This window comes from Strigops habroptila, chromosome 4 (assembly GCF_004027225.2).
Source record: "Strigops habroptila isolate Jane chromosome 4, bStrHab1.2.pri, whole genome shotgun sequence".
Lineage (NCBI taxonomy): Eukaryota > Metazoa > Chordata > Aves > Psittaciformes > Psittacidae > Strigops > Strigops habroptila.
In genome coordinates this window covers 2577654-2592244 of record NC_046358.1, presented here as the reverse complement: position 1 = coordinate 2592244, position 14591 = coordinate 2577654, and the positions used below count along the sequence as shown (strand labels likewise).

Here is a 14591-nt window from a genome sequence, read left to right as displayed (position 1 = left end):
GTAAGGTTAAGGACCTATTGGTGTTTGGGTTAGGGCCATTAAGGAAAGGGTTAGATTTAGGGTTAGTGTTGTGGTTAGGGCCTATTTGGGTTTGAGTTACTGTTAGGGTCAGGGCCTAACAGGGTTAGGGTTATGGTTAGGGCCATTACAGTTAGGCTTAGTTTAATGTTAGGGCCTATTAGAGTTAGGTTGAAGGTTAGGGCCATTGGGTTTGGGTTCAGACCTATTGGGTTTTGGGTCAGGGTCAGTGACTGTCACAGTTCATTTGGATCTGTCAAAGTTACAGGACAATCTGTTCTGTGATTTAAATTTTATTTCATGAGCTCATTAAGAAATATGACAAAAACCCAAGGCAAGCAGGAGCTCAATCCCCTGTTGCCTAGACTGCTCTACCATGTGAATCCACTTATCCACCACTCGGGTCATAAGATTTCATAACTTCTAACCCATAACTCATATACCTATGAGCAAAAAACCCGATAAATAAGTTCCTCAGCTGGCAGTGAGTGCTCATCCTTCCTCCTCCATCACGGAGTGGATGTTCCCTGTATCACAACAGGAAGCACAAAAGCCTCAGCAGTCCAGCTGCTGTTGGATCTGCTTCAAAAGCTCTTTGGGTAAGCTGATGTTTTATACCTTCCTGGCTGCTCCTGTGAGGGAACCCTAGTCAATGGGTGTCTGTTTTGGACCTGGGTTCCGGCTAAGCCAATGCCCCACACTAACTCTGAAACCTTACTCTAAATTTAGCTGTTACTCTAATCCTTACCTCAACACTAACCCTAGAACTAATTGACCTGCAGTGGTCTGTGAGAGCCCTCTGATGTGCACAATGGCTTTGTCAGTGCTTTGGGTTTGTCCAGGCATCACCCAGAGCCATCTAAGAGGCACTCTCAAGACATCTGAACCAAAACACCAGGCAAGACCAGAAGTAAAATCCAAGTAACTTCATATCTATTGGAATCATATCCTTCAGTTCTTATCCATTTTCTTCTGCCATAGAGTCCCTTGTGGTCCCTGGTCCTCAACTTGCTGGGAATGCAAAGATGTGGCAGGCTGTGATTGGTACCATCAAGCCTTGTCTTTTTATTTGTGTAGGTAGGCATCAAGCCAGAGCTCTCCTGAGCTCTTCAGAGAGCTGTGAGAGAGAAAGAGAAAGCACAAGAGGCCACATTATGCAGGGTTACTTAGGAGAATGTTGGTGAGGGCAATTGAAAGGAGGGTTTGTGTGTTGGTTTGTAAGAGAAGAATAATCCAACTGTTGTTCTTAGTATTCTAGTCTCCCCTACATCCTTCTGCAATTTTTTGGCCACTGTGTTGTACTTACTGCACAATGTCTGCAAAAGCTGTGAGCAATGGCTTGCATTGGTACTCTATGCCATGTTTGGCACACAAGGACTTCACCAGAGGAGCCACCTTCCAGTAGTTGTGTCTTGGCATTGTGGGGAACAGGCTGTGAACAGGAGACAGATAAATTCTCTTCCAGTGCTCCATAAGAAATACTGCCTTGTATATGTTCACATTCTTTACTACTTCCCAGACTGAGTAGGGTCTTTAGCTGCTTCTGGTTCTTCTTCCTCGTTGGTGTGCTTTCAGCACAAGTAACTCATACGACTTTCCAGCTTTCCCCCTCTGTTATTATCCACATTTGTCTCTAGCATCTCTGAAGTAACATTTCTCCAGATTAAGTGATGCCATAAACAGGAAGAAATTACTTCCCCACTCTCTTTTCTCCAGAAGTAACCATCTCCATAGCACAGAAAAGCAGATGAGCCCATCCTTCAGCTGCATATCTCAGTCTCTAGAGTAATAGCGTAAGCAGTTAGTACAGGTAGACTTAAGCTATAGTGTCAGGCTATAATCAGGGTGCCTTAGCATGTACACTTTCACTAATGCTTACAAGCTACTACTTGTAAGCATTACTAGTGTCTGGATAGACCCTGTTGCTGCCTGTATGATTTCATAAGTCCTGCCCATGTTCAGTTTTCACTAGGCATTCTCACCTTCCTGCGGGTCTAGTGAAGGTTTTGAACTGCATTATGATTCTGCTTAGGGTTTTCAGTCTTTTAAAAGACAAACTCATTGGTACCCCACAACTATTTGCAGAATTCAGAGCAAAAAAGAGTAGGGAAGAGAAAAAGAGAAGGAATTATTTTTTTTAAATAGGGAATAAAAGTCTCTCTTGGGGTGCATACTCACTGATGTTCAATCTGGAAGTTCAGATGCCCAGTAAACCAGTCATTGAACAGGGACTGCTCAACATTGCATGTGGCCTGGAGCTAGGGAAACGGAAAGGAAAGCAAAGTCAGCACAGCTTGGTGACTGCAGCCTTTCTCATTTGTCTAAAGAGCACAGTATGCTGTGCTACTCTATTCTGCTGTTTTCTTTTAGCCTAAGCTGAACTACCTCAAGCCAGGGCTCCTAATCCTCCTTCAGCTTTGTGGACCAGCAGATGTAGATAGACTGGCTAACATGGATCATGGTAAAACCAGGAACTGGCTCAGTGCTCCTGTGAGTGAATGGGAATGGTCAAAAGTTCCTCCTAGGTCTTCTCAAACCTGTGTCTGCAGAAAAAGCAGAGATGGCAGAGTACTTCTGTGTGATCAGACTGTTCTGCTGGGCTCCAGTAATTCCCTCTGAAAAGAGGGGACATCACACTGGCATTCTACTAGTGTGAATTGCTCAGCAAGAGCAGGACACAAACTTCCATCTCCATGTAAGTGGACAAGGTCCAAGACAGAATGATGCAATAAGCGAGGAGGTGGGTATATTTCGGAAATGGAATCATAGAATGGTTTGGGTTGTAAAGGACATTAAAGATCATCTAGTTCCATTCCCCTTGCCATGCACAGGGACACCTTAATAGAGCTGGGACCTAGCTTTGATTTTAGATTGCCCATGACCATCTCATTGCTGTCATCCTAAAGGAGGATAGCAATTACCATAGCTGAATACCATTATCCTATTAACCTTCACTTCCCACTTCCTGGCAGGTTTTCACCCTTAATGCAATAGGACTTCCTTGTCTTATGGTTGGAATTTGTACCTGTATGGTCACAACTCTTAAGAATGGTAAATGTTTTACCTGAGTAGACATCCAGTCCAAATTCTTGTCATAATAAATATCCATAGGGATATGGTTCATCTGTGAAACCCAGACAAACCAGCTGCTCTCCATCATCCTGTGCAATCAGACAAGAGGCCAGAATTCAGTAACAGGTAACCAAGTCAATGATAAGCCACTGAAATAGCAGCATAGCTAGACATACAAACACATGGCTGAACATCAGCCTTGCTAATTCAGCACCTGCAAGAACTTCCAAAACCTGGAAGTTTCACACTTCTTATGAAACTCATGATTATTGAATGTTTTGTTATAAAACTGGCGGAGCCTGGTATTCATCTTATTTTGTCTGTAGCCAAGGACCAACCTGATCAGTATCAGTAAAATGATCCAAGTGGAGAGCATAGTGTCCATACAAGTCCAGTGCTGCCTGAGAACTTGCAAGCCCAGACTAAGCTGTTCCCGTTAAATGATCTTTTTATCTAACCCGCAGCAGACCCAACACCCAAAGCACTGAATTACTTCAGGTATTTCTCAGTTTGGTCAGCACACAGTGAAGTCTCTTTGCTCCAGAGCCAATGAGGTGACATAAAACTTGAACTGGCAATTGAGCAGAAGACTCAGAATTAAAGAACTAAGCAGAAAATGAGATGGTAGAGGAGAATGTGGAAAGATAGGGCAGAGAAAGGCAGGCACAAATGGAAAGAATATGTAGAGAAAGACTGAAGAACCTTCTAAAGACATATTACCTGAATATAAAATAATATGCCACGAGACTCTTTATTTCTAATAATGATCCATAAATAAAAAAGAATCTGATGTAGAAGGTCAGCATCCAGGCCAAGTCCTACCAAAACCAGAGACAACAAGAAAATAATTATATTTGCTTAAATCTTTTTCTAAGCTTCATGTTATACGCACAAGAAAACAATCTACATTCAGCTTTTACAGGTTTTTGCTGAATTGAATGAGTAAAACTGTAACCAGAGCAATCCAATTTAACACAAGCTGGTAGTACTTCTTCACAGCTTGCTATAATAGAGATGAATGTGAGTATTTATGCCTAGTAAGTAGATTGACATATTAGCAAATGACTATGCATTCAGGAACATGATTCGAAGACTTGTCTCAAATCATTGCCCAGGACTCCACAGTGAGTTAAGTGGTAGCCCAACAATGATCTCATTGTGGCTGGAATTTGCTGTCCTCCTGCATGCATAACACACATAAGAGAAGGAAGAACAAAGCACTAATTCTGTGTGCCTGCATAGGAAGTAATGCCAAGTATATGGATACTGCTAACAAATCAAGGACAACAGTTGCTATAAATCCACATCCTGCTGTTCCTGACCACTATGGACCTTCCATTTTGCTTCCCAAACCAAACGAGACAGTACACTCCATGGTTCTGCAAATGAGGCAAAGCAGTAAAAGCCAAAACAGCCTGTTTGTTTTCAGGACTCTGTATTTGAGCTGGGAACATAATGGTTGTAGCAGAAAGTATGCAGAGCCACTGAAAACCCTGCACAAAACTGACTGGACTGTCAGGCTTAACTGAATGGCACACAGCAGGGGCTGACCTCTGGGCAGAAACTGGCTCCATGTTCAGAGGAAGGGTTGAAGGCCCACAACTGACCCCTTCTTGGTTGCACAAGCAGCAATACTCACCGCCCAGTACCTTTTTGTGTATGCGATATAAAACGTGTGGTAGTGGAAGTAGGTGGGAAACAGGAGTGGAGGCAGAGCTGTAAGGGAGAATTCATATAATTGGTAATGTAATGGACTGAATGACAGATAAACTGGAAGCAAAGGATCCTTCAATGGTTACTCAATATGGAGAATATCCCAAGAATTTTTAGGGCTGTAGAATTTTCTGGATGGTACCAGTATGCACCACTGCAGAGCATCAGTGAGCAATTTGGGAGCCTGCTGACCTCAAGAGGTAAAACGAAGGTAAGACAAGAAGCTCTCGGAAGCTTGATTGAGGACAGTTCCTGCTCTTCAGCAGGACAGCTTGCTACTGCTCATGTCACCTCTCAATACATGGCCTTCTGTTTCCTCAGGGAGAGCTATGACCACTGCTTCTTTCAGAGAAGAATGAAAACAAAAAGGAGTGTTTAGATTCCTGAGAAATAAGGAGGACAAGACCCCAGAAACTTAATAATCCTTTTGAGTATCACAGTAAACAACTTCGCAAGAGAGCAACTGACTGATACTGGCTAGAATGCTGCTTTAGTATCTCTAAACATTTCTAGGTCTGTCCATTAACCTGATAGTGGTTACAAACCTGAGATTTCATTTTAGGCTTTTAACTGATGGACAGCCACAGAGGAGTATTTTGAGAAGAGGCTTCGGAAAGGTTATTTGGCTCCCCATTTGTTGGTCAAAGGAGAGGAACAATAGGAATACCTACGAAATCCCTTGCCTCCCATGGATTTTTAGGTTGTGAGAACTCAAACGCAAACTCAACCTTCCAAGTGGACATCTCACTTATACTTAAAACCAAACGAAAACTCACAGACTATTATATAAATTTGATCACTACTGAGTTCCAATGTCATACCACATCTTTCAGAGCCACTGTGGAGGACATGGAAGATCTGAGATAGGATCACCTTCCTTAACAAGGCATCTCTGAGTTGTACATCTGAGATATGCACATCTGAACTAACCATGATAGATCTGCCTAGTGACTTGAGAGAATAGCACTGCTGGAATGCAGTTCCTACCATCTTCACAGGTCAAGGGCAAAAATAGGTTGAATGAATCACACCTTGGAAGTGCCCATTTCTGCTGGGTTTTATGGTTCAAGTCACACTATCCACTTTTCAGGCAAGCATCCTAAGCAGCAGACTTCAGGCTATTCTGGAGACATGAGGTGACATTGCCTTGTGCTGCGCTGCTTTGCCAGTGGAATAAAGCTTTGCTAAGGTGGGAAAAAGAGGGCAGGGGTGAGCCTGGAGATCAGGGCACTGATGGTGGAGAAATTGTGAATGTTGCTTTCATTAGCCATATATTAGCCATGCACTTTATTAGCCATAAGTTATCCAGCTCACATCAACAGTCCCTGCAGCCTTCCTCTCACTCTCCCAACTTCCTTAACTACTAAGTTAAGAGTCTTTCCCATTTTCTCTATCCAAATAGATGTAGACTTCTCTTTGCAAGGCACCCCAGTTTTAAGATGACCTGGGGTAATCTTATCCCACTACTTTTTCTACACTGGAACAATCTTAGACTATTTGGTTAGGAATTCCCAAACCAAAATAATGTGTTTCAAGTTAGAAAGGGCACAGAAACATGTTCTCACATAGGCTTATATGGTAACACAGGCTGGAAAGAAGCTCAGGATCTCAGAGCACAGCAGCTATGCACTGGTCAGACCAGGTTACTCAGGGTTTTATCCATTCAGGTCTTCAACTTCTCCAAAAATTAGATGGAAATAATAGATTATTATGTTCCTTAATGTGGACACCTTAGTTCTGCTTAAGTCCTACAATAAGACCTACAAGCCCCATTAGTATCCCTTATGGTACTTCAGGAGAATGAAGATACTCACTGATGAAGAAGTATTTGTGTTGGTGATTGTATGGCATGTATTTTTTCTTTTTGATCCCAAGCTGTGGAAAGAAACATCAAAAAAATTAGAGTGGAAACTAAGCAAACTGCACAGGTAACCTGCTGGTTTCCATTCTTTCTTCCCGAGAGGCACTCTTCTTGCACACTTCCTACAACCCTCATTCCTACTGTTCCCTCTTTGTACCTGTCCTATTAGATTACATACATAATACACCTTTACTATAAGCCCTCATTCCATTAATGTAAGGCTTACAGCTTTGTAAAGTCTAAAGATGAACTGTTAAGCAAGCATCAGATTTTTCTCCAGTAAGAGAAAATAAATGGTTGCTGAAAAGTAGTTCTAGATGTACTTATGACAAGCCAGAACAGAGATAGCAACCCATAAGGAAATCCTATATTGATATGTGGTAGGAAGGAAACTGCTGTCACAGATACCGCTATTGCCTGGGTTGGAACAGAATGATGCAGTGAAAACTATGCCAGAACCTTTCATCCATGAAAGAACAGTGTGACCTGTAAGTTATGATAGGTATCTTGATGGTGGATAGAGGGAATTTTAACTGGTGAATTTCCTTGGGTTTGTGTTTTTAACACTTTCATAGTTCATTTTGTGAAATATTAGATATTTCAAGGCTAAGTTGTATTATTGGTCAAAAATAGTCATATGTACTTTTCCTCTTCCCCCCTACTTTCTTCTCTGATTCTGTACATTTAAGTGACAGTTTCATGATGATAAAGGCCATTGAGTTGTTCTGCCAGGTCATTAAGGTGCTATAACCATGAATAGTCTTTACTGATGGACATTGACCCTATATATGATGCATGTACATCATGTCTAACTCATTTGCAACTACTTGTCAGCTGTTCCAGAAATCTTTAAAGGAACTTAATGTGAATTGTGAGCTGCTTACAAAGGCTGAAGAAAGTAGACCTGGATTAAAACAATCTCTTTTCAGAACCTGTCATCACGTCTTAGTTTTAGATCTTTATGGTACAGCTTTTTGCTGACCAGGGTGTTCTTTTCAGTTCCTGCTACATGAGTGCACACACACACACTGACCTCCACAGATAACTTCTTCCCCAAAGTAAACAGGAAAGGGTGCATATCAATATCAGGATCTTTCTGGAAGCAGTTGGGTTTCGCATGGTGCTGGGAGTGCAGAAGAGTCCACCATTTGGCTGATGCCCCCTGTTTGAGTGAAGAGCAAAGTCTGAAAAGCACAATGCTTTCAGAGCCAGCTGCTCCCATTCTCCTTCTTTGCCCAATGCTAAATTCGCTGTCCTCCACAGAGTCTTCAGAACACACACTTTTATGGGAAAGCCATCAAATCTAAGAGACTTTCCAGGGTCAGGTACTTACAATTAAATGACACATCACAAACTTATGCAGCAAGTGATTCCACTTGGTCTCCCTGAATACTGAAAGATGTCCTAAATCGTGTTGTAACCATGAAGCCTGGACCTGGAAGAGGGAAAAGAAAACAATAGGAGGGGAAAAAAAACAGGAATTGAGACGAGGACAGTTCCACATCCATCCTCTGCTTTGAAATATTGAGATCTCTTTCTCAGACACTGCTCCAAAGTCACAATTGGAAAGGAACTATGAAATCCTGATACTCTTAAGGCTTTCCCCCCGAACATATCTTGCTGAAGGAATCTCAGACTAGGATTAATGGGAGCTCCCCATATGCAGAATTCCTTGTTTATATCTTCTGTATACACATGCCGTATAATGTTTGGCTTCTTATAGCAAAGAACTATGTCAGGTAAGGAAATGGAGGACTAGATATCTGCAATAGTACTGTGTGTATGAAGGTTGGTGCAAGTCCGTGTGCACATGCTGTGGACTTAGTTGCTTACCTGGGAAATGGTCAGCACCACCAGAGAGGCAACAAAGGGCATTAATGATGTCCCAAAGTAGAAGAGGATGAGCCAAGCAGCAGTATCCAACAGGAGGATGTGAGCGAGGAGCAGGAAGAAGAAGAGTTGATTTGGCTCCAGAAGTCCCATTTTCTCAACAGTAGCACGCAATTCACGGAAGTCTTTCACCAGCACTTTCTGTGGGAAGCACCAGTGTTACATGTTCTCTGTTTCTAGTGTGTAGCACTGCAGCCTCAACAGCCAAGGACCACTTCAACGGAGGGGAGAAAGGGCAAAGGATCTGGGCTTGCACGTTAGTAAACTTTATCACAGCTTCTCTGTGTCTACAAAGAGCAGAGCAAGAGGCAGCCACCTCAGAGCACAATGTCTGTACCCCAGACTCCTAAGACTGTGTCTTTGGTGCTTCTTCCATCATCTCGGCAGGTAGGGCTCAGATGGAAGTTGTGCCTAGTGGAAGTTGTACTGCATGTGCACGTAGCATGCCACCTTGTGGTAGCTCTTTTGTGTGAAGTTCTTCCTCTTCTGGACCGGTTCCAATAGATGAATGTATGTCTTCACTTTACCCTTCCTGAGATTAACAGGGTTAAGTGTCTGTATGAAAATGACACTTAGAACCCAGCTGGCCTCAGGCTAGTGAGCACCAAGGAAGAAGAAATGATCACAGCAAAGGTGCTTGACCAACCCATCTTTGTCTTTGTCAGCTCTGCAGATGCTTCCCAAGCCTAATTCCTGTCTTCATACAGCCCAACCCACAAAGGAGCTTGCCAGCTTGCTTTCCCAATCATTTTGGGTTTCCATGGAGCAAGGCACACACAGACCCTAGTGAAGGCCAGCTATAGAATTGAGAAATAGGCAGGGCATGGCCAAGGTAAGAGGGTTCATGAGGTTCCAAGCTGCACAGGAAGTGTGGCCGTGCCATTCTGGGATAGCCAGACTCCTCTGCATTGTGTTTCTAATGTCTGAGTTACATCTTACTTCAGTGTGCAGTGCGGGGTTATGCAAAGGGAAAGCCAGGGCAACCTAGAAGGAATGGAGAAAGCCCAGGGAACGTCTGTACTCCAAGACTATTCCTATTCTGTCGTCTGTATCTCTCCCATGAGATTTTTTTTAATACACCAGCTTGGTTATTCTCTCAGTGCCATCAACAGTGCTTCTGTGAATGATTGTTCTGTGAATGACCTTGAGACAGCTACAAGAAGGCTGTCCAAAATAGCAATGCCAACACAGCTTGTGAAACTTGTTTAAAAGCTAAAACACTCTACTGCAGTCTCTCCCCTACAGATACGTACAACAGAAGGGAGTTGAAAATTTACTATCAGCTAGAAAGAATTACTTAATTTTTGGTCAGCTCTTTCTTAAAACAAGGGGAAGAAGAAAAGGTGATAGCTGTGATACCCATGAGAGCAAAACAAGGCTCTGCTATTTATGTAGAGTTCCTGTAATAATTAAAAATCACTTTTAGGAATCTCATTCTCAACCACATAATGTGGATTTGGACTAATATTCCTGTATTGTTTCTAAGCAGTAGCACAAAAAACTGTGAAGAACTTGGCTTCAATTGCTCCAGGAGCTATGCTGATACAGAAGAACAAGGTCTCACCTCAGAATATTTCCCTTTAATCTACCTTTTATCTGATTTAGAAGGACACACTTACATTTTTAGTGGGCTCAATACTGGGTTGATCTGGTGCCAGCTCTCCAATCTGCAGTGGCTTCAAGTACTTGCTCACCAGTGCCTTGTCAACATGGAATGCTACAAAGGCATCCTGCAATGCATGAAAGGAAAGGAAGAAGTAAGAAAAACAAATTCTCTGATACTAACCTCAGTCTTCTGTGCATAACAAGACTTTCATTGTGGAGGAACCACAACAGCAGAGAGGGCTGGTTGATCTTTCTATCTCCTCAAGCTTTTGTTGACATTTTACTTCTCATGTTTATCCTATGCTCTTACATGAGATCTTATTTCACCTGGCAAATGGAAGAGGTTTGACATCCACTACTGCAACTACTACAGGTTTGCAAGCTCCAGAACACAAAATTGAATTCGACTCCATTGTATGCCTGAAGCAGAACCTACTCCTCTTGCCTTTCTTCTTTCCCTCTTCCCAACCCCAATATTAGTGACTTTTCCATCTTCCTTCTCCTTCAGGTGCCCAAAAGACTTTTTGTATCAGTGTACCTAAATAATCTTTGTTGTGTAACTTGTCAAAAGAGAAAATTGCCCTTTAAATCTGTCTGCTTAAAAGAAAAAAATGGTTTCTCTTGTTCACTGGGCAGAGAACTCCACTCCCAGATTAACTAAGACAGGAAGCACTTCATCGAGGACCGAGTGATACCAGAGAACTTTCTCTAGTACTTGGAAGTATTCAGAAGGAAATGAATGCCAAGCACACAATTCATAAGCACAGGCCTGGTATTAAAGAGAGCATCTTGCTCTCTTAAATATGCAAACATGAAAAAGCAGTGGGGTGACAGCCTTTAGGCAGGGCTGAGGACAGAATGGACAGGATGCAAAACAGCAGAGGAGGAGACACCAGAGTATGAAGGGGGCAGCTGGAGGCCTGAAGCGCAGCAGAGATTGAGCTGAGCTGCAAGTTCAGTCTGTAGGAAAGGAATCATGGAATGGTTTGGGTTGGAAGGGACCTTAAAGCTCACTCAGTTCCAACCCCCTGCTACAGGCAGGGACACCTTCCACTAGACCATGTTGCTCCGAGCCCCGTCCAACCTGACCCTGAACGCTGCCAGGGATGGCACAGCCACAGCTTCTCTGTGCAACCTGTGCCAGCGCCTCATGACCCACATAGTGAAGATTCCCTAGCGTCTAATCTAAATCTCCCTAAAGATTCTCCAACAATGGAAAATTGCTTTTGTACATCCACACCTTTAACCTGTTCATCTGCTTGCATGGCATCTTTCATCCAACTCAATGTCGTCATCCTGAACAGACCAGAATCAGTGTTTCACTTCATTCCAGCCCCAGAGTTACTCTGCCAAATGTCTGTTAAGGACTGTTGTGTGACAAAATGGAGCCATTTCTCTAATCTCTCTGAGCAAATGGCTGCAGAATTTCTGTCCTCTGCTCCAAAAGGACTCAGGTTTGGACGGACAACTCCATGGCTAACCCTGAAGCATATATGTAACATACAGTGCATTTGAATACTGAACACACAAACACAACACTAATGAATCTAAAGAACCAGCAAGCAGTTTCTCTGCAAAATGGTCTACTGCAAGTACCTGGTTATTTCATGATGTGGCAACACCAGATGTTTTTACAGGCTCAAAAATTCAACCAAATTTTGCCAAATTCAGCCCAAAATTCCAGTCTCAAGATTGTTGCTCTTGTTTTCTAAGTCACCTCAGACCTCATTCCACAACTAACTCTGCTCTTCTATCCTTTGTGATAAAACACCACAACAAAAAGCAGCAATAAAAGGACTCCTCTGCACAGTTTTGTTACAATTAGTATTACTGATATTGTGGCATTAATTATACTCAGTTTTCCATTCCTCACATTCTTCTTACTGCAAGCTTTCTGTGTATTCCACACCCTCTCCTAACTTGTAATCTTTCAATGATATGTGCTCTTGGTAAAATTTACTAGTCAAAGGTAAGCTAATTTCTTAATTTTTTATAATACACATCCAAAAGATCAAGCAATTGGCCTGTCCCAAGGTGTACAGATCTTAATGAAGTCTTACAGATTTTCTTATTCAATGCTTTTTCCACTTCTTTTTGTCTTCTGCCCCACAGACTGACTAAAGAGCCTGTTGGGTTCACACTGTCTCATGAATTTTAGTAATGAAGAGGAGTTCCTTACTTCGTAGAATCATAGAATAGTTTGCATTGGAAAGGACCTTAAGATCATTCGGTTCCAATCCCCCTGCCATAGACAGGGACACCTCACACTAGACCATGCTGGATATATTCCTGCAGCAACTCAGCACATAACCATCTTGGAGCAAAGTAAACCCTCTCCTGTTTAATTCCACTTACAGTCCTTGAGCTGGAATTGTATTGTATATGTTTAATAAGAAAGAAGAGGAAATATCCCAGCATTTTTCCACTGTGGTGCACAGCTTAATGTGCCTCAAACTTGTGTGTGAAGGCAATTGACCTGGTGTCAAACAAGAGCGGCTGAAGCCTTGCAGGGCTTAATGATTTGAATATGGAACTAACTTATCAGGACCAGCTCAGATCCCAGAAAAAAAATATCTGCATTTTCCAAGTTTCCATTGCCTGGGGTGTTCCAGGGTGGAAGAAGTCTGATAGTACTGACAAGAGAAATGAATGATGGAAAATAAAGAATGCAAAGTGCAGCTAAAAGTGTCCCTGCCCATGGCAGGGGGTTGGAACTGGATGATCTTTAAGGTCCCTTCCAACCCAAACCAGTCTGTGATTCTAATACAGAGTCTGAAATTTAAACTTAGTGCACTGATTATTATGTCCATAAGCCTCAAAGATCCCTTATATATGGAAGGTCAGGGAACTATTTGTCTTGGCGTTTTTCTTTCACAATACACAGCAAGGCAGCAATAACATTTGTCACATCTTTGTGTGGATGTTAATTTACCACTGTTTTCCACCCTCCCTGCATACACCAGAAGACAAGAACTCCAGGGAATCAGCTGAACATTTCGGTGTGAGTTTACCACAAACTTCCACGGCATTAAAACACCAGTCAGGCAAGGAAACACAATGAGCAGAAGTCCTTTTGCCCATGAACTAACTCCCCAGCAGTTGGGCACTTGTAACTGGCTGATCCTTTTGATTTTGTTCATCTCCAGGCTCAGGAGGAGCCATGCCTACAGAAACTTCTCTGGAATTCTGCTTGGGAAAGCATACTGTCTTCGTTTCCCCTCCAAGTTATGCTGAGTGACATTTCAGAGGGATGCTTTCCCTAAAGGAATGTTTCTGGCAGCAGCTACTTTTGCCACAGGGCTGATGCTCTGCTTGTGGCAGCTTTGCCCTGGCCGTAAGCAATCCCTGGAGTTACAGTAGGTGCAGAAGCAAGATCAGGAGATAAAGAGTAATCCTGAAGGCTTGAGCTGGATAAGCAGCTACAGTCCCACGGGCAAAGCCTCTTCATTTGCCAGTTCCCATAGGAGGAGGCTGGGAAGCTTGCACTTCGAAGGCTAGGGGTACGAAGTGACACTGCATACCCATAGACCCTGCTCCATGCCCCAAATCCCACCGGAGTCACCTCCCACGGTGCTGGCTGGGTCCCGGCGCCCTCCGCCCCGCATCGCCGAGCGCGGCCCTCACCGTGGCGTCCTGCCCGGCGTGGCTAGAGATGAGACGGGCCCCTCCTGGGTGCCTCCGGCAGAAGTGGCTGATGTCGTACACCTTCCTCTCGATCACCAGCCATCGCTCCTGCGGCGCCTGCCCGCGGCCGTTGCGCTCCCCGATCTCCTCCCAGGTGAAGCGCCGCAACGCCGGGGCCGCCGCGGGGTCCCCGGGCAGCGCCATCCTCCTCCCTTGCTCCTCTTCCTCCTCCTCTCCCGCACCACATCCATATAATGGTGGGACACGCCCGGCCCCCGCCCTTTTTCCGCCCCATCCCGGGATTCCGGGAAAAGTGAAGGGCTGCGGGCAGAGCCCCCGCAGCATCCCTGCCTCCCCCCCGCCACCAAACTGCTCCTTCACTGCTTCAGCGCAACCCCAGGTTGCAAAGAGTAACAGCTACTACAGGTAAGGTGTATCTGACTGCTGAGGGGTTGCTCATTCTGTCCCCAGCACACGGTTACCGGGCTCTTGACAGGGAAAAACTTGCTTAAAGTACACCTCTGATTAACCTGTAGTCAACCACTAAAGTAATATCATACTGCAGCTTAGTTTAGGTGTTACAGTCCATGAGCCCCTTTGGAAAGAAACACGAATTATGCACAGTCTTATGCCCAATTGAAAAAACAAACAAACAAACCCTATGCAAATCGCTGAATCTCAATCTCCCCTCTGGCAGGTTAAAGCCATTCCTCCTTGTCCTGTCCCTACAGGCCCTTGTCCAAAGCCCCTCTCCAGATTTCTTATAGCCCCTTTAGGCACTGGGAGCTGCTCTAAGGTCTCCCCTTCA

At 43.8% G+C, this 14591-nt stretch overlaps 1 protein-coding gene across 1 annotated transcript; it reads right to left on the bottom strand.

The window, feature by feature from the left end:
- Positions 1 to 974: 974 nt before the first annotated feature.
- LOC115607758 (acyl-CoA (8-3)-desaturase-like) lies at positions 975 to 13987 on the bottom strand. The gene is made up of 12 exons (XM_030485400.1): positions 13784 to 13987; positions 10174 to 10284; positions 8498 to 8695; positions 7998 to 8099; positions 7698 to 7826; positions 6618 to 6678; positions 4730 to 4806; positions 3811 to 3908; positions 3083 to 3179; positions 2197 to 2276; positions 1325 to 1450; positions 975 to 1135 (listed from the first exon to the last, which is right to left on the bottom strand). The coding sequence occupies exons 1-12, from the start codon at positions 13985 to 13987 to the stop codon at positions 1084 to 1086; spliced, it is 1335 nt and encodes a 444-aa protein (XP_030341260.1). The 3' UTR covers positions 975 to 1083.
- Between the last annotated feature and the right edge of the window lie 604 nt (positions 13988 to 14591).